A 21,207-nucleotide genomic window follows, 5' to 3' on the forward strand; every position below is an offset into this window, starting at 1 on the left:
TCTCCTTTTTAGAGCGACAGAGAACCTCCCACATGCCATTAAAAGTCTGACACTCGAGCACTTTAGCCATCGTGCTCACAGGCAGCAGCCACTTGTGGACAGCATGGTAATGTCTGCAGAGGGTTCTCACGGCATGCATATTAAAGGCCGTTTGCATGCATAATTATGATGGATTATAAAAAAATGGCTTCTGGATTCAGCTTTCAGCAGAATTTAAAACAGGACTTGTGATCAGCCACTGGCCAAACCGCCATCATATTTCTGTGGCCTTTTGACAGTTTTATTCATCTTTCACCAATTTTAAGTCTCCTCCAAAGCAGTAGGACTCTTGAGTTATGGAATCAATGTTTAAAGTCCTCTATTACATGGTATAACGCTCTCAGTTTGGACGTATGGAGTTCCAAAGTGCCGAAGAGCCTTCCCACGTCCCAGCCACATGAAGGCACTATCATACCTCATAGGCTGCATCATAATGGCATAGCTCATACCTCATAGGCTTCATCATAACGGCATAGCTCAATTTTTATGTTTGCAGGCGTTGCTCCTACCGTTTACTATAGCCCCTTTCGGTTTCAAATCTATAGTCATCCTCTCTCGTTGCTGATTGGGCCGACCTGGGGAAACGTTAGTGAACTACCGTGTTCCAAACAAGTATCTCCCTGAAAGGAGATCTAGTGGGTGTGGCCAGGCAAATGGATCATACCTCATAGGCTGCATCATAATGGCACAGCTCATATCATGAAGGCTACACCATAATGAGAGCACATACCTCAAATGTGCCGTAATTGCAGGTGAACTGACAAATGGCTCATACCTCATAGGCGGTGCCGTAGTGGCAGGTGAACTGGCACTGCCGGTTGAGGTCAGGGCACTTCTCTGTGTGGGTGTAGAAGATGATGCCATCTCCTGAGCAGGACACGATCTGCTGATCGTTGGTGTGTGGCATAAACTTGGCACTAAAGATGTTCGCCCGGTGCCCTGACCTTATCGTTGCCTTGACCTTGGGGGAGAGGAAACGGGAGAGCAGGATGAGGACGACACCACAGAAAGTTCTACATTACGTGAGACTGGTGCAATGAGTCATGGGAATTGAGTCCCGAAGTGTGACGTAGCGTTTCCATGACGGCAGAATCACTGGATCTAAACAAACTTTCGAAGTGGCATAAATAGCATTGAATGTAGACATGTGGCATCATTTCTAGCTAATAAAAATAAATATATCCATTTAAACGTGTTTTACCTGCTAGGCAGCAGCTTAGCCACATAACACGGATTCCCTGGCAGGTGTAATAGAAAGAAACAAAATTCCAGTGGATATTTCACGTCTTCTCAAAGACTGGCGGATGTTAAGACCAACGTTTTTTGCCAAAAAAAATAAAGGCAAAACACGTCCGTGAATGTAAGGATTTTAACCGCATGCTGTGAAGTTACATGCAGGTCTCTTTTACAGAGGAAACCCATGCTAAAATAAAACTCTGTAGTCACGAATTTGATTGTGTTGGTATGAATATATATTGTGTTATGTGATTCCTACAGTGTAAAAAATATATACTAACGTCTTAAGAAACGTTGTAAAATGATTGAAATATATTAAGAAAGCCACCGCTATGGTGATTTCTAATGGTAGATTGATTTGTTTAGATCCAGTGAAATTGCTGCCTTGGCAACGCTACGTCATGGCTTCGGGACTCTATAAGAAGTAATTTCATACGATATGTACAATGGAAAGGACATCTGAAAGCCCATGGGAAACAAGCTATGTCCTAATTGCGGTTAGTGATTTTTCTTTATTCATAAACATTTCAGTTCCAGGACTCCCAATTTGCTGCTATCAACTGCAAGTAGGAAACATTCAACAAACTGCTGAAAGCATATACTCTAGAAAGCACCAAAATGGCACCATTTCTCAATGTTGTTTACAGTCGATCAAATACCTATTCATTCTTAACTGTTGAACACAAACACCAAGGCCTAAATTTACTCTGCCCTAAGCCCAGCCCTAACCTACTTCCAAATCTGACTGTATTCCTCTCTGTCAACAAACTGTCGAGTCCGGGCTTAGGTCCAGTCTTCTTTGAGGTATGATAAATTATAACCCGCTTGTATAATGTTTAGTGACAGTGTCAAAATCACAAGAGGGGTCAATCAAACTTTTACCCAAATAGGGCAGAAAAACAGAGTCTCTTGAGTGAAGTCTGTGTGAATGCTAAGGTCTGGTTCTCTGGCAAAGTTATGAAGGACAAAAATAGCCTTTGTCAGGGCTTCATCTGAATGTAACTCACAATAACAAGGCAGGCTGGCAATAAGGAGGTTACAGAGGGTTTTATGGCCATATAAAAACAAAAAAGCACCTTGTGACCACCTTTTGATGAGAAGGCATTTCGCAGACACTGAACTACAGCAGCTCTCTGGCCTTCCTACCTGGCTCTGCTTGACTGTGATGAACAGAAAGATGCTTTTCTGAGCCATTGATATTAAACTTTTTCAACAGATTACTAAATAAGAGCCGGTCTTAGTCAACGGCCATGTCCAAAGGATGTGACCTGGTGTGATGCTATAGGCCTGTGACTCAGCCACTAAGGGGTGAAACAAGGGAAAACACACAAGAAAATGACTTGCCTTTCTGTTGTAAGGGTTGGTGATGACTAAATTGGTGTCATCGGAACCGGATAAGATGTATTCTCCTGTATCATTCCAGGATATGGTATTGACCTGTACAAACAACAAGCAACAAACAGACTGTTAAAAAGACTTTCACCGTGTTCAGCATCTTCCTCCTCAGATGAGTTTGTTAGGTACTGTGGGTATTTTGTGTTTTTATGTGTTGTGTGTCTTGTCCTTATGTCTGTCTGCTGGCTGTGCAAATAATTGCCCCTCGGGGACAATAAAGTTACCTTGACCTTGAAATTAGCTTATTCAACATCTCCCCAAGAGTTAGATAAGATGATACATACCCTTCTCGTCTCTGTGCTTGCAGTAACTCAGTCTGAAACACTCACCCGTTAACATAGCTTAGCATAGCTCATTGAGGTGGGCAGTTCCAACTAGCCCATCTCCCAAAAGTGACAAAAGCACTCAAACATTTACATGTTGTGACTAGTATAATTACAATGTGTACAAATGTCAATGTAAAATGCAACACATCGATTTTCTAAGCATATACATGCTTGGAACTACATTCTCATTCAGGTGAAGCACTGCTACTGCAGCTTCTCTGATGCTGCGTGCAAATCACTCCGCCAAAGTAGCAGTGCTTTTCCTGAGTGAGAACATAGTTCCAAGTTTGTAAAACCGCGCATTTGTATCCTAGGTCTATATGTTGTAACTATATAAGTCACACCATGTAAATGAGAAAATGTTGGTGTTCTTTTGTCACTTTCGTGTGCTATAAGATAGTTGGAACTGCCCACCTCAATGAGCTATGCTAAGCTATGCTAACAGTGGGTGCTTCAGACTGAGTTATTGCACGCACAGAGACGAGAAGGGCATGCATCATGAATGACATGAATGACAGTGAATAAACTAATTTCTCAAAATGTTGGCGTGTTCTTTTAATTCCCTGAGGACACGAAAATACACTGATGAAATAATTGCCTTACTTTTACCACCAGCTGCTCTGTCTAAAATCCAGCGCAATGATTACCCGACTGGTAACACTTTATTTTAATGTGTCGCTGTTACAGTGTACTTACCTAATTAGGTACAGTGGTACAACCTGTGTAACAACATGTACTATCAGGTACTATCATTGTACTTGCATTATGTATTTGTGGGTACCTACATATAGTTGTTACATTGTAATACTTACAATGGAGTGCTTTTACAAAACTTTGCCTACCAATTTGCCTACATTTTCAGAGGCAAAGAGCTGACCTGAGACCTGCTGGATGGGGTAAATCTGGTCATGACAGATTTGATATACAAACCATTCTTAGCTCCAGTCAAGGCCTCATTGTCTTCAGTGTACATTTAACAGCTGTGCTGCTACAACCTTATTACTCTTTGATACAGTGGAATTACTTACATGTACATATGACATGTATGTTGTGTCTTCGATGTCTTGGAACAGTTCTACTAATTCACATGTACTGTGTGGTGTAACAGCAGACACATTTCAACACATCAATTACAGGATGCATGACATCATTGACAGGATGTATATAATATGTACATGTAAGTACTTAACTGGTACACTTTATTTTAATGGGTTTATTCCACTGTATCAAAGAGTAATACATGTGTACCAACACAGTTGATACATGTACTACAGTATGTAGGGTAATGGCAGACATGTTCCAAGACACCAATGACACAACATGCATGTAATATGTAATTGTAAGTACTTAACTGGTACACTTAATTTTAATGGGTTTATGCCACTGTATCAAAGAGTAATACATGTGTACCAACACAGTTGATACATGTACTACAGTATGTAGGGTAATGGCAGACATGTTCCAAGACACCAATGACACAACATGCATGTAATATGTAATTGTAAGTACTTAACTGGTACACTTAATTTTAATGGGTTTGTGCCACTGTATCAAAGAGCAATACGTGTGTACCAACAGAGATGATATATACTATGTAGTGAATTAGTAGACCTGTTCCAAGACATCGGACACAACATACATGTCATATGTACATGTAAGTAATTAACTGGTACACTAAATAGATTTATTCCACTGTATCAAATAGTAATAAGGTTGTAGCAGCACAGCTGTTACATAACTGAAGACAATGAGGCCTTGACTGGAGCTAAGAATGGTTTGTATATCAAATCGATCATGACCAGATTTACCCCATCCAGCAGGTCTCAGGTCAGCTCTTTGCCTCTGATGAAAATTTAGGCAAATTGGCAAAGTTTTGTAAAAGCACTCAGTATTACAATGTAACAACTATATGTAGGTACCCACAAATACATAATGCAAGTACAATGATAGTACATGTTGTTACACAGGTTGTACCACTGTACCTAATTAGGTAGGTACACTGTAACAGCGACACATTAAAATAAAGTGTTACCTTTCTTTGTTCATTACACTTTAATGGAACAGTGCCCCAGAACCAATACAACTTGAGAAGCTTCTCAGCATTATCAATAAGCCAGTCAGCAGCTTCTAGAATCTTAAGCACCTCTGAAGATAAAGCAGGATGGATTCAGTTCCAAGGAAGTGTCTGTGTCTGTCAGTTTACTTCAGCAACTCTGACTAGGTATGCAGTGTACAATTACTATAGCTACTTTCAGACATGTCCTCCGGAGTATATGCGGATCTTTGTCAAACGGATGTCCGACCCTTTGGGTGATTCAGATATGATGCTTACATGCGGACATAAACAGAATCTCTGCGTGGTTGAACACGCACATGAGCAGAATCTCCACATGTTCTTCGCTTCTTTCAGACATGAGCTCATTTACATAATGTCCGCCTGAAGTACTAGGAGGGTAGTAGTGTAAGAGCCGGCTAAGTTCGGAGTTCCAAATGTCGGGATATGTTGTTCAGATATAAGACCCAACCGCTTGATATCCGCAGAACATGCAGACTTATACCGATGTCTGAAAGCAGCTTATTTAACATTGCTTGTAGAGGCAAAAGCTTCCTTGCTTCCTGGTAATGGATTTTGCGGTCACATTGTTTTGAAACAGACAGTACACTACCGTGTAGTTGTGCAGTTGTGCTGGGGAGCTGTAAATGACTGAGAATTGTGAATGAGCCTGAGAAACAGATTGCTTTGTGGGAAACCGTGTCCCTTAACATAATCGCTGCCTTTAAGAGACCCATCGATCAATATTTCATTAACTTCACCGAGCAGGCCACCACGCCACCACACGGCCTCTCATCCTCCCCTTCCTCTGCTGTCATGAAGATGCAGCTCCCTGCCTCTCCATCCCATCATCGCCATATTAACCACGCAATTTCATTTGCTTTTGACCTCGTCTCTGCCTGCTTGGTCTCTGCTCTGCATCGTCCCTGAGAGCGGCTTAATCCCCTCTCTGCACAGCCAGTTGTTCTCTGCTTTATGCCACCAAAGGGATGAGCAGCTTTGAAAACACTGCTAAGCGCTATTAGGATCTCCTGGTGTCCCCTGGACTTCCGAGTCTATTTTTCCATCACCGTCACCCCTGCTCCCCCCCCCCCCCCAAGCCAACCTCAAAATCATCTCTGGGATGGGTATTAACTGTAGGCCGGGGCATCTCTGGGATGGGTATTAACTGTAGGCCGGGGGTAGAGGGGTGGGGGAGGGGCGCGTGAGCATGATGTGCTAAATTAAGAGTGTGTCAGTGATGTCAGCAGCTGGGGAATGCGCCGGTCGGAGGCCGCTCAGAACGCGGGGCCTGCAGGTGGAAAAGCTGTAAGGTTATCTCCCCGCCACTGATAAAGGACACCCGAGCCATCTTCCATCTTTCCATGCGGTAGAAAAAAGATCTCCTCATTTCCTGTGCGCAGACATTAGTACTTCTCTTTTCCAAACAAACAGAAATACACAAGGACGGACGGACGGACACACACTCACACGCACCACACACACACACACAGACACACACACACATTTCTCAGTTTAACCCCACCCCCACACCACAGCTATGAGCACAGCCAAAAGTCTATAGATCTCCAATGTGGTTCAAACATGAACCACCATCAATGTTCCCTGGCCAAAGCTTTGCCCACACCCTACTCCGCTGGGGGCCAGTGGAATGCCAGGTTGGCACAGGTGGCTGTGTGGCGAGTGTGCTCTGGCTGACCCAGGCCTGCAGGACCACTGAATGTGCTGCCTTCTGTTAGCGCCTTGGAGTGCACAAAATAGGTTAGCGCCCATGTGTCAGGCTATGGGCAAAATAGTACTGTATTCACCTCATCATTTAGTCGGTAGGAGCGTTCATCCAAAGTGACCATATCTACTGCATAGATTGATAATCAGTATGTGCGCACCTTGGGTAACCATGATGCAACAGGAAGAAGTGACGTCGCACAGATCCACACACTGGTGACGTCATGGTCACAAGAGGCATAGACTAGATTACTATTCAGAGTGTTTGTAGTACACTGGTACTCACAGTCCAAGTCTGAACTTTGTGATGGCCTTAGCAGGCAGAATTTATCTTTAAATAGATGCCAACCACACAATTCAGGTGTTCACACTCAGTAAGGTGTGATGTATTGGTGGGGTGGGGTGGGGTGGGGTGGGGGGGGCTAAGAAAGATGAGACTTGTAGATATAATCAGCTGGTTTCTACCTGAAGGATTCAGTCTCAGTCACAGACATGGAAAAGCATGAATGGCTTTGAATCTTTGAATGATTAGACACAGTGACACAACAACAAGGTTACTGGTTTCAATTCCATGGATGTCAGTCAGGGACCTACTATGAACCCCACTACCCCACTATATGCCACTAGTTGGCTACATGCTGGGACAGGCACAGAGGGTGACATTGGCTGCGGCAGTCTACAGTATATCTCATCACCACGTGAGCTACCTGCTTGTGCCCAGCTACAGAGAACGGAAAGTTATTAATATTTTCTTTCCTATGAGGGCCGATCTTATTTGCTGTGAGCACACAGGGGCATTAGTCCATGCTATCAGAAAAGTTGAGGGTTGGCATGCCAATGATTACTGGTTCAACCCCAATAAAAAAAAAGAATGACACCACTGTCGGATAGCTTCCATAAGAAGACACCTAAGGGGATTTAAATGCCCCTGTCAAAAGGAGAGGGACTTTATCCCTGAACCCCATATACATATACAGTCTGGGGACCAGGGACCTGTCTGCGTTATGGTCCAATAGGCTACATTAGGACTGATTTGTATACCACTTTGTGTCAAAGTCAAAAACTGAATAAAAAGTCTTGAAAGAAAAGAAGGTTGACCTTAATCCAAATGCTTCAAAGCTACAGCCAACACACACACACACACACACACACACACATAGTGTGGAAACCAATAATATGCAGATGACTTATGAGGGCTGATATGAAAGCTGCTCCAGAAAGGCCCAGCGGATAATAAAAATTGGAGTGACTGCCTCGGGTTAAACGTCACCAGGCACTTATCCACTCCACTGAGCAGCAGCACAGCTGGTCCAATCAGCGACACACAAACCCTGCCGGGCTCACACACACACTTCTAAAATCAGGCGCGGAACAAGATAGATGCCCACATCTTAAAATTCCACTGCCCGGTACTTATCTGACCTGAATCATGGGCATTTCAGACCCACTTTGACCTTCAAAGTGAGTAAGTGTGGGGAGGACAGTCTAGTGTGGTTCACATGAATGAAAAGGGAAGAGGGGTACCAGGCAGTCTGTAGGTAGCCTATAAAGCTCTGTATTTAGTAGATGTAGCCTATATAGAGGTCATACACCCCCCCCCCCTTTCTTTTTCCCTCCTTTACAATTGATTAGGAACAGTTGTCAGAGTGACAGTGTGCACGACCACCCCACATTCCACAGCGGTACGTGAGGAGAGTGGCAGCTACGCTTGCTGTCTGCTGTCCGTCAACACAACCCGTTAGCACGCCAACAGATAAGGAGCAGGAGCAAGACACAGCAATCTCCAGATAGAAATCACACACTCACACTCACACTCACACTCACACTCACACTCACACTCACACTCACACTCACACTCACACTCACATTCAGGGCTCCATGTGCAACACTGACATAGCTATCCACTGAAACAAAACTACAATGATTCAAATTCAGTCTTCAACTTTAAAGGAGAAGTACCCTTTCAACCCAGTAAGTATACTTACTACCATTAAGTATGTTCTACTACATCATGTCCATTGCCAATCAGAAAAGCCTCATCAATCGGTGCAGCATAGAATGAGTTATTAATAGCTTATTATCACTAACTAGAAGCAACTAGCCAATATTCATTTCGACAAGCTTTGTTCTTAAGAAAGGGTTATCCAGCAGTGCCTTTCTTTTGGACAAAGAATACAGGCAGCAGTGCAAGAGTGCTACATGCAAAAAAAGTAGAGAGTGGCAGATTTTTTTCCCCCATTTTGGTTAACTACAGAGCTTAATGGTACTCAAAGCAACAGCAGGAATAAATACGGTGATTATGCATGTTTGTCATACTCACACAGCCATCGTGTACATTCAGTATGGCTTCTAGCTTCAGGCGCTGCACAAATTCCCTTCTACCTGTGTGTGGAAAGTAAGAAATGAAAAGTTGTTAACATGTAACGAGCTTCTGCGTTAAACTTTTTTTTAAACGTTTGTGCATCTGTGCGTTAAATACAGTGACAGGGATTTTGTAAACAACTTTCACAATGCAATATCTTTATTTTCTTTAAGGACAAAGACAACACAAAAGACTGTTTTCTTGAACGCTAGTGGAAATGGAATGAATGCACAGAATATATAGGCCTCCCTGTTCTGGGCCTACCCTTCATTTGCCAGAGGGATGCTCTAACCAGCATCCTTTCATAAAATACCTTTAACATTTTAGTGCACAGTGTGACAATAACCAAGACGTGTTCTGGGCATGAAACATCTAATTTACTGCCGTTGGGTTGCTTCTGTTCCTTATAGATTGATCCTGTCCGGCCTTCAGTCCTGAATGCACTGCTCTGCACTCACGAGGCCCAGAAACTGAATGTCACATTTCTGGAACAACCTTGCCGGTTGTGGAGTGTGGACAATAGGCTTCATTAATAATCCAACCTATGCCTCCTTGCTTTCGTTGTTCTGCACTCTCCCTCTGGACATCAATAGTCATTTATTTATCTATTGCTGCAACTCATGCAGAAAGGAAAGCATGATTGCTGAAAGCAACGCACAGCTGTAACTTCACTTTAAAATGTGTTTTGGACCAAATGTAGCAATTCCTGCCTCTCTGATTGAGGCTGAATGGAGTCCGGCCTAGTTGAACGGCACACTTTCACACCGTTTCACCATTTCCCCCACATCCTCTGAATGACGTGACCGACCCCGCTAGTAGTGACTGTCCACTTGATGTGTATGCGTGTGCGCGTCAGAGGCTGCCATAAACCAACCTCTCTGTTGATCTCACCACCACCTGTCCCTCAGCCATTGTCCAAAATAGATACAGATTCAGCCGCCAAACACCTACACACCTTTTAAACAAATTCCACTGGAATTAAAGTCAATCAACAGTGAGTGTCCCTAACCTAGTCCACCAAAACAAAACAAATGCAGCATCATACAAGAACCACGTAAAGTACATTATTTTGTCAAACTTCCATCAGATTAACGTTACCCAAGCCTACATCATCTTCACTCAGTGGACTCACCGACCGACATAAACAGACACGGGCGGAGCGCTGAAATAAACAGCTAAAATAAACACACAAACAAAAAAACGTCAGGGGCGCCAGCAGTCTGGCAGTTAAAATTAAACTCTGTGACTAATCACAGGGAGAGGACGATGACCAGGGGGTGAGGACCAGAGGGAAAAAAAAGAAATGACAACAGTCAGCTGCCTCTCTGTCGGACATGATCATAAAACTGCCATGGCTTGCAAACAGAGTGTGTTCCACCTTTGTTGACAGTGTGGGATGGTGAAGTACAAGTTCTGTTTACTGAGCCTGCTTCACCTGATGTAATATCCATCCCTGAATATCTGTCTGACAGAGTCTTGTGTGATGTGGCTAAGGTTACAATGAGACCAAATGGGCCCAAAGCATTCACTCTCTCCACTCTCTTAAATGTCATTCAGTGTGAGGCTATCTAACCTGGTGTGCCCTCATCAGATCACATGAGGGTGGACTCTGTGATGGTCAAGTTTCCTCACTGTCTTAGCCATCAGCAAAAGCATGTTGTGGACACTATACGAAAACGAAGGTCATTAGAAAGGCTTCACACAAGTCAGGTTTGAGAGAGACAGGTGTCACCACTACCACAGAGTTACTGAATAGGCATAGGAAGCCCAGTTATATTTGAACCTGGAATGACAAAAAACACACACACACACACACACACACACACACACACACACACACACACACACACACACACACACACACACACACACACACACACACACACTTTAACTAGTCAAAATCTGAATGCCTCTGATAAGCTCCTGACCTCTCCTGTTGCCTACAACCCTGCCCTTCCTCCACCCACTGGTATCAGAGGCAGGAGGGCTAAATTTAGTTATGGATCTGACCTACTGGCTGCCTACAGGTTGTTTCCCTCCAGACGGACTACAGCCACTTATGTGTGTGTATTCCCAATCCATTAGCAGTGACAGCTCTGATACCTCGCCCAGCAGCCTGGCTAAAAACAGCCCTTGCCTGACTCCTCGGGCTTCACACAGCCACTTTATCTTGAAACCAACACGGCCCGTAAGGAGAGTCCATGTTTTTCCCCACACGGTGATATAGTCAATATGGCCCCATTGCAAGTCACTAGCCAGTGAGGAAACTAGACACATGCGGAGTTCAAGGGATGCATGATAGAATCCCGAAGCTTGTTATATAAGTGTGCTTTGATGTCAGCCAAGAGGCTCGGACACCTCTATCTGGACGGCGGTATTGGGGACAAGGTGTCATGTTCCACGGAGGACTTTGCTGTGAGTAGTTGTTGGGGACACAGAATCACCCACCGATACAGAATACTTCAGAAGCATCACAAAACAAGTCAGTGTCCATTACAGATACTATTAGGGCCTCTTCACCCCCCCCTACTGAAGACTCCACGATCATTACCACACAAAGAGTACAAAGGAGGACAGCGTAAGACGAGCAACGTCCTGTGCGTCCTGATCCTAGAGCACCACCTCAAAAGTTATGTTTATATCAAGTTGGTAGAAAACACTTCCACACAACAGCCAAAAGCTTGACAGAACCGCAGTGCTACAGCCTGTACAAGAAAGGCCTTCAGGTCAATCCGTGTCAAATCAAACAGAATCCAGGAAAATGGATCAGATCTCAGAATGGAAAATCTCAGATTTCGCTCATAATGTCTAGGCCCCTAAAGGAAGACCTGTAAAAGATGTTTGTTCATTTTCCAATGATTTCATATTTTCACTCTCTAAAAATGCCTTATTTTGGGAGCTTGGAGAGTAATATTATTCCTATAGCCTTTTCAAACCTTGTAGCCTGGATGCCAGTCGAACTTAGCCCCGCCCACAACATTTGAGGTCGGGAAGTTCGTTCTGGACAGCACAATAACCAGAAAACAATGTTAAGGCATTTGTGGAGAAGAAGAATTTATGGATAAGAAGAACCCCTGTATCGGTTGAAACATGCATCATAATCCCATCCCAATAGAGCAGTATCACACTCAAATTCTGACTATGTCAAGCTACAAACCTTGTAGAATGGAAGACAAAGCCTAAGATCCTAGATTTGCAATAAAGTGCAAAAAAAAGAGAGTGATATTGAGGGTATTACAAACTAATTTTTTCCACCCACATGGCATCAATCAGTATTTTGTTGTGCACATGAGGTATCTACAACATATGAACATTGAGAAATTATAGATAAAACTAGGCGTGGTTACATTATTTGGCAATTTAGGACAGCATGGCATGTGGGATTAACCTGGCAATAGCCAGATGAATTTCGCTCCGCCTAGCTCCACTCATCCATCTGGAACCGATCCATTGAAGTGTTGCTTCAGAAGGCTGGGCCTAATCAAAAAATGCTTGCATATGATTGAATAAGCCACTTGTCTGTCATCTATTGATGTGCTACTTCAACCACTCACATCGAAGCCAAACCGTGACGCTAATAACAGACTCACAGTCGCTTCTACACTATGTCATATCTATGAAACTCCCGCCCTGCGTCCTGATTGGCTAAACCATAAAGTTGGTTGGAGAAATCACTCTCAATGGAAGAGGTCCCAGATGGATGTGAGTGAAGCTAGGCGGAGCTAAGCGGAACGACATTCATCTGGCTAGGGTCAGGTTAATGTGGGATAGCTAGTGGAATGTTTAATCATTTAGTGTACAAAGTCTCAGTGAGTGCTATACTATACCAGGTTTCCTTTATAGATAAATACAATTATTTCATTACCTGTGATACCTCTGCTTCATTCTTGTTCCTGAGGAACTCTAATTATCTATGGTACTGCATTGATACTTGTATTGCATTGTATTTGTATATTACAGTTCCATATACTGAGCTACTTCCACATAGAGTTCCTACTAGCTACCTCATTTTAGTCTTTTGAAAATGACTTGCTTTATCCTTAATATATTCATGGCCCTTGTGTGGAAAACTCCAATATACTCAAATAAATAACATTAATACAATTATACAAATTATGATTGATACCAAATACATACACAAATTGCCCTTTTATAATACCCTTAAAGGTCACTCTTCTGGAACGTTTCTCCAAATCTAGAACCTTGTAGAAATTCAATGAGCATGCCATACAAACTTTTAATGGTTCAGTCATTCTGAAAACATGTATGTTTTCCATCCTACAAGGTTTGGACTGGCTATGAGTAATACTTTTCCAGATATTAATGCTCAAACATTGCTTCTCAGACTGTCAAAGTGAAGTAATTTTAAGGGCTGAAAAAGAACAGAAATATTTTACAGACCTTGGTTCTGGCACCCACTAGTTATATAGGCAAGGCTTGAACAAAATCGGAGATGGTGCAGCAACAATCGCATCTGATTTGACACGGAATGACCCATTCATGATTCAGAACCAGACTTCTCCTTTCCCTTCCTTTCACCCTCAGCTTCATCCTCTCATTCCACTTCCACATTTTTCTCAGTTGAGAACCTTGACAAAAACTCACAGGCTGCTGACAAAAAAATCTCCACACTGCTAAATCAAATATCTCCAGCGGACTGAGTTTATTTCGCCCACATCTCCCAGCCTCATACTCCGCGGACCCCAGGACATGGCTCACACACTGTGTTTGCCCCCATGAAAAACTGTCAATTGCTTGATTTATAGTTTTAGGGCATGAACTCCTTACTCACTCACTCACTTACTCAGCCTCCTATTCATCTCAGCAAAACTCTTGGCAAATAGCCTATATAGCCCTCAATATCTCAAGGTCTTCAGGAGTCAACTTTCTAATATAGAGAATGTTTTTATGCTTGTTTGCGTGCAAGATTACAGTACTAAATTGGGTTAAATTGACATTTTGATAATCAGGCCATGGCCATAATTTCTATCGATGCTGACTGTGAGACTGATTTGTCAGCAACACTATACACTTTGTCATTCAGAAATAAAGCCAAGAGTTTCTTGACACCCATGTTCACTCCACTTAAGTTTCTTAATGTGACATTTACCAGGAGACCTGGCACCATTCCCTTAACCTCAACACACCAACAGAAGGATATTGTGGATTGCTAAATCCATTTACGTGAGCGATGTTGCTCAACGAGTTGCATCAAAAACACATCCACTTGAGCTAATGTCACAGAATGAGCTGGAGCACACCCCCAAAAAGGCATGACTCAACACAAAGTAGTAAGAGTAAGGCTCAAAATGTTCAGGCTTGCAATGATTAACGATTCCCAATCATCTGATTTTAATAACAAGAAAGCCTGGGTAACTTTCCCGTTAAAGAGACAACCAAGTTTCCTCAGAATACTTTGCAATACCTTTCAACACATACTACACAAAAATCATTCACGGGGGCTCTCCCATTCCATTTTTTTATGGTTTTGAAACTACATCACCAGGTCCTAAAGGTGTAAAGGTACACAGGACATAGGTTCAATACCATTGAACCACACTGAACCTGTACCAGATACCAAATGCAGTCTTTAACAGTAATCAACAGCAGGCATTTTTGCTTGTGGACCAGGTTTTAAATTCCGAGTTCATAGCACATATTAAGTGGCGGACCATATGTCAGTTTAGTCAATTAACATTAAAAAAAAACATTTGACACCTTTTCAAAAAAGCTAATCCTGTTCATATTGCGCATCAGCAATATTGTCAGTGAGTTTTAGGTTAGCAGTACCTACTAGCTTACTGTAACCGAAATTTGACTTCAAAACCGAGGTACACATAGAACCTAACTTAATTTTTGTGTATTGTTACACCCCTACCAGCTCCTAATTAATTCAGTTTAGTGCTGAATGCATGCTGGGCAAACACACAAACTCCAAAGTGTCCAGAGAGTAAGTTCCCTACACAGAGATCATGAAGAGTCAGTGTTTCCCATACATTGACTTATTTGTGGCGGCCCACCACAATATCAACATTGACCACCACACAAGGATTTTCCTGGTTGTACTAAATTGTGCTTAAATCTGGTTAGAATCATAACCACACTGCACTAATTTGTTAAAAACTGTTGTATTCAAGTTAATTCTGCAAAACATACCACCACAAATAGAATTCAATTCTGTTGGAAACACTGTGAAAACATTCTACAGTGCAAACAGTGAGAAACGATGACTGACAGCCCTGTCAAATTAGCAGCCACATTCACACAGCAGTTACAAATGTAATACTTCTATTAGAAAGAACACTTCAAGGAAAGCAAAAATGCCATGAAAGAAGAGAGACGTTGTATGTGTTAATGAAGTCGATGAAATTGGCTTTGTGAGTATGAGGTCATTTTGGTCGTTTTGGAATTTATAACTCCACATCCATGTGGCATCTAGCCTAGCTCATTACTGATAGAATCCTTAATGACTTTGCTTATTATACTCTAAACTCAAGGACACTCACACAGAACGCTAGTATCAGTGTGGCTAAACAAGCTCAAAACCAATACAACTGTGAATCTGGATGTGCATGTGTTGGGGAGGGGTGTGTGTGTGACACAACATTCAACACAAATAGAAAACTTGTGAGACATGGTAGTTCCAAGCTGCTGTTATTTTTAATGAGATCTTCTGTTAGAGGATAGAGAGTGAAACCAAAACTAATTCACAGGGAGTGGAATGGTGAGGCTTGTCAACACATAAAAAGCCCTGCACGATTGTGTGGTTCTTAAAAAAAAATATTGAAATGATGAAGGCAAGAGGATGTAGACTACAGGATGCAGCATGCCTCTCCAACCAATAGTGTAGAGTTCTATTTCAGATCACAACAAAGATCTTTCTGTACCATTGCAAACATAATGTGGAAACTCTCCTTGGATATTGCACACAAAAAAAACAACACGCCTTACTCAATGACTATCACGGCATAGATCAGGGCTCTTCAATTGGCGGCCCGAGGTCATTTGTACTGGCCCTTTAAAAAAAATGTAATCTCTAGCAAGCGCATGAGCTGTTCTCCACTCTTGCATCTCTCGCTCGCTTTAGTCCTGCAGCCACTGCACAAGTTAGGCTACATTACAATTCATTACATTTGTACATAAGCTGAACGTAAGTGCCATAGTTCAGTTTCAACCTAAATTGCCACGTTTGAGTTTATGAACTACTAATATTTAACAGGTTGTACCACACAAATAGTTTCTGTCAACAATATCGCAAAAAAACACGGGCACAATTTCTGCAAAACTTGGTGGAAAGGTGGAGCAGATCCGACTCAAAGGGAATTTCAAAGTATTTCTATATAGTAGCCTGGCTATTGCCGATGTCCTTCATTTCTTCACGTCTTACAACATAAACAAATGCAATAGTCTAGTGAAGTAAGAAATGAGCCTGTCTAAAGGCCTCATCATGTGGCATGTTACATTAAATGCGCACTCAATTGCGATTCGAAGCAAAAAGTATCACTGATAACGAAGGTCAATTCCATATTTGTAAATGCGACGACAGCAAAACGTTTTGTGGTTAAAGTGAATCGTAGACTATATAATAACCAAAGTAAGTAAAGGAGATGATTTGCACCTCCGTTCACCAAATAAAGGCCGTGGTTGTGTTTCTACAATATGTTCGCACAAAACGTAATTTCTGTCAGAAACCAAGTAGGCTAAACGTTTTCATTGTCATCGTGAACTATGACGATGCCCATGTTCAGTAGGCTATGTTTTTCATTTATTCAAGCAGTGACATAGGTTTAATGCATGGGGTAAAGTGAGGTGCGTCAGAAAAAAGATGGGCCTGTCCCTCTCAAAACATGTTAAAATAGTGTGATTAGCAGTGGTGGACAGAGTACACATCTTCATTACTTGAGTAAAAGTACAGATACCCTTTGCTAAATTTTACTCAAGTACAAGTTAAAGTACAACAGTCAGATGTCTACTTAAGTAAAAGTACTGAAGTACTTGTTTTTAAAACTTGAGTATCAAGAATACAAGAGTAGCCTACATGTTCTAAATATTGCATTACTACTGCCACAGTGCTTACATTTATGTACAGAAACGTCCTACATGTAGTTATGAAAAATGTTAATGTTTATACCTTGGAGAATGTAAAATGAATTGGAAGTAAAATCAAGTCATTTTCATCTTTTTACCGTGTTGCCAGGGATGGGCAGTATTTCTAATACATGTATTTAAAATACGTATTTCAAATACAAAATACTATTTTGTAATTGAAACACTTGAAGCGAAAACTATCATTAACTTGTTCAAAAAATTGAAATAGTCTGGCGAGGTGGGGCCACAGGTTGGCACATTCCCGGGATGGACCTGCTGCGTCTTCATCCATTGTTTCGTCCATGGTTTCGTCTCTTATCTAAATCTGACCATGGAGTTGACTTTGGCAGAAAGCTGAAGGTGATTGCTGATAGGCTATCCCAATCAGTGGCGCCTGCACAATCCAATCACGTTTGAGAGGGAAACAACAAATTGAGGGTTTCCGAGATTTTTCTTTTTTTTTTTTTTAAAGTAGTAACGGGTACTCACGGTTATGGATAGAAATGTAGTGGAGTAAAGAGTACAATATTTGCCTCTCAAATGTACTTGAGTAAAGTCATGAGTACGCCCCAAAAATGATACTCGAGTAAAGTACAGATCCCTCAAAATTGTACTCGAGTACTGTACTCAAGTAAATGTACTCCGTTACTGTCCGGCTCTGGTGATTAGCAACCAGAAAAGAAAAAACTCCCGGGGGAGACACCCCCGGACCCCCGTGTTATTATCATTAGGCGATTATGACTGGCCTGCACTGCAAAAAAAAATCTAGAGGTCACGGTCATGTCATTTAAATGGTGGGAACATCAAATGTAACAAGCAGGCCTATAAGTCACAAGAGCTACATATGCGACTGATTACACATTTAATTCACCTGAACAGTGTTTGAATCCTGTTTGTACTCACTGGAAATCTTGGACCTAACAGTTACTGTGCAAAGCACAGATTCCATTACTGTTATCTGTTATCACAGATTTCATTCCATATTAGCCACCAACAATGATGGGTAATGATGTTGGTATGCATGTAGGCCTACAAAATACAACATTTGAACACCCATAGTGCTGCTGTTGTACTTCATTGTATATACAGCTGTTAATGTGATTCATATTTCAAGCCGCATTTCTCCGGCCCCTCAGTTGTGATGCTTTTCATGAACTGGCCCCCATTACAAAGTAATTGAATAGCCCTGGCATAGATAAATATTCAGGTATGTTGCCTGACAATATAGTCTACAATTTAAATTCCTAAATGGCTAGGCTATAGTGGTACATTTGAGTGAAACATCAAAATGTCACCAGTAGTGGTGCAGTGGGACAAACGTGTTAATGGATGTTAAAGGGTGAAGGGTTTGAGTTTTTTTTAAGGTTTTCAACTTTCACTGTTTTAGTTTTGCAGTAAGCTCATATAGGACCTCACAAAAGGCCTAAGACGGCACAGGATGATTAAAATTGACGGCACAGGATGATTTAAATTAAAGCAATTAAAATACACACAAAGCCACAACAAAGCTATCACAGCATAATGGAATTCACATTTACAGAAAGCAAATGAAAGTTATACCATACAATTGTACCAAAAGAGTTAGGCCTACTATTGGGCTAAACAGGCATAAGAAAATTAAAGATGACTAGTCCAATGCAGGTTCAAATCCATAAGCACAGCCCGGGACTGACCACGTCCTACACAGCAGTGTTCCTTCGATCCTCTGAGAAATGGAAGTTCAAAAGACCCCAAACTATGCATCAATCAGTAACTATCCTGTTTTATATAGGCTAAAAAACCTATTGCAACACTCTTAAGTCTGCGATTGCAGAAGTACGCAGAGGAGAAGTATAGTTAGTAGACTAAGTTGCAGTAGCCTACAATAAACCATCAAAACAACGGCTTGATTGACAGCGTCATTTGGTAATTGAGCCTATTTGACGTTTACCCTTAGGCTGTTTAAACCTCAACGAGTGACGCAAATATAATACTGATACAACCGTATACCTATGCATTTAAACATAAGACATACATTAGCAACCGAGATGGCAGGCTATCAAAAAGAAGCGAAGCAATAACCTGTACTAAACAACTAACGTTAGCTCATAAGGAAGCTAACGGATAGCGTATCTGCAAGTTCCAAGCTAACGTTAGGTAATTAGCTAAACCAGCTGACGGGTACAGTTAAACGTACACTGCCAAATGTAGAATGTGAATGTTTAGGTACCAAGGCTAGGGTCATTTTGCCTGATTTGCAACACTGCTGAATTACAATGTCAAACCATGCTGCACAACTTCATGATGCGCACAATCGCATTAGCTTGCTATGCTCCCAGCTATCTGGCTAGCTTAAAAGCTGAAACGTCGCGTTCATGTTACGCACGCCACATTCCCTTGTTGGCTATCCTGCAAGCGGGCTGAAATTCATTCACCTACAGTTACTTGGTCATATTAAATACAAGTCTTTCTTACCTATATAGTTGATCCTTAGAACATTTGGGTCATTATACCCGATGGATCTCTTCCTAACATCCCAAACCAGGTTACCGGGGCAGGACATTGTGCTCGAACCTCCTCTTCTCTTTTAAAAACAGCATCGAAAGGATGGAAAGCTAACAAATTGTGATCTCTGTCTCCTTTATGTTATTGTGGTATCCGGAACGCCTGTTTATCATCGAGTTAAGGAACATACGAAAGCGTGAGAAGTTGGGGTTGATTCTCCTTTCCCATTCAGCACACTGAACATCCACCAACTGCATCCCAAGGATCCCCAAAGCCTTCTCAATGCTGTCCAGTCTGTTGTTTGTTATTTAGCTGCAATCAAGCAACTCCTCTCCCTCTTGTGTCAAATCCCCACGTCCAATGAACTACGAGGGCCGACAAACGCAGATATCCAGGGGGGTTGGAGAACACCATTATTGCGCACTGTTACGCAAATTTCGCCTCTTGGCCAATCAAGCGGACTTTAATACCAAAAACAACACAGACAGAAAACACAGAAGAAATTATGAATTACTTTATCATCTGTCATGACACATGTAGGCCCGCACGTGAATGTTGAAGTTGCAGTAGTAGGCCATATCATTTAACTAATTTGTGCTTTCATAGATTTGATCATGGTTTTTTAGGTTATGTGTTCTTTTTTTATCACCTCATCATGTTAAACTTTAAGGTGACTAAAAACATTTCACAAAATCGGGCTTTCAAGTCAAATTATTATAACAGGTCATTTGTACAGAACATCTCAAATCTCACGTGTCACAAAAAGCCAGGTAAAACATCAACCAGTAGTAGACTACTTTTATGAACTGTTCCGATGTATTTTCACGGTAACACTGCAACTCCCTAAAATCATACCATATGCCAATAACCAGTTTGAGCTATTTTACAAACTTTTATCCTTTTTTCAACGATTTGTTGTTCTTTGTGTAAGGAAATGCAGAATATGTAGGCTATTTTTTTCCACAGACCTAGGCTGTCCCAGATAGTAAGAGGCACTGTCGGTCCATTGGGGGCATCACTGGCATTTTGCTCATCGGTTCTGGCGATCCGTTGGCGGGTTGCAGACAAATTGTCCAATATGTTGCCACTATTTTTCATTTGTTTACTTATACTCCATATATAATTTGATTAACTTTTCTTAATAGTCATGCAAGTCAAATTTAAAGAGATGCCACAGGTGGCATACTACCAGCGGTCCGCTATCGGCCAGTTTGATTTTGCTATCTGGGGTATTACAGCATCTGAGGCTGCGTGTTTGGTGCATACTTCATTGTCATGTCAAGACCATCATTTGGAATCGATTATTAATATCATCAGCAGAGGGTAGTATTGAGGTGAAAGGAAGATTGTCAGGATCATATGCTGATAGACAGGGAGGGAGAGAGAGGGAGAGAGTTCAATTTGCACTTTGCCTTTAAAGCAACACCAAAGAACTTTCACTCTGTCGCACGCACGCTATTTGTTTATCCAGCACCGGCTTTGCAAATAACGATGTTCAC

General features: G+C 41.9%; 1 protein-coding gene across 6 annotated transcripts in view; it reads right to left on the reverse strand.

Moving 5' to 3' along the window:
• dcaf6 (ddb1 and cul4 associated factor 6) overlaps positions 1-20,037 on the reverse strand; it is a 49,989-nt gene extending 29,952 nt beyond the window's left edge. For 3 of the 6 annotated variants that reach the window (XM_042077055.1, XM_042077046.1, XM_042077037.1), the window contains exons 1-4: positions 19,679-20,037; positions 9,095-9,156; positions 2,620-2,712; positions 815-1,000 (exon numbers count right to left, since the gene is read on the reverse strand). In XM_042077055.1, the coding sequence (XP_041932989.1) occupies positions 815-1,000; positions 2,620-2,712; positions 9,095-9,156; positions 19,679-19,766 (429 nt within the window). In that variant the 5' untranslated portion in view covers positions 19,767-20,037. The remainder of the gene's footprint in view (positions 1-814; positions 1,001-2,619; positions 2,713-9,094; positions 9,157-19,678) is intronic. The other 3 variants (XM_042077065.1, XM_042077071.1, XM_042077079.1) reach the window with 3 other exon arrangements.
• Between the last annotated feature and the right edge of the window lie 1,170 nt (positions 20,038-21,207).

This window comes from Alosa sapidissima, chromosome 2 (genome assembly GCF_018492685.1).
Source record: "Alosa sapidissima isolate fAloSap1 chromosome 2, fAloSap1.pri, whole genome shotgun sequence".
Lineage (NCBI taxonomy): Eukaryota > Metazoa > Chordata > Actinopteri > Clupeiformes > Clupeidae > Alosa > Alosa sapidissima.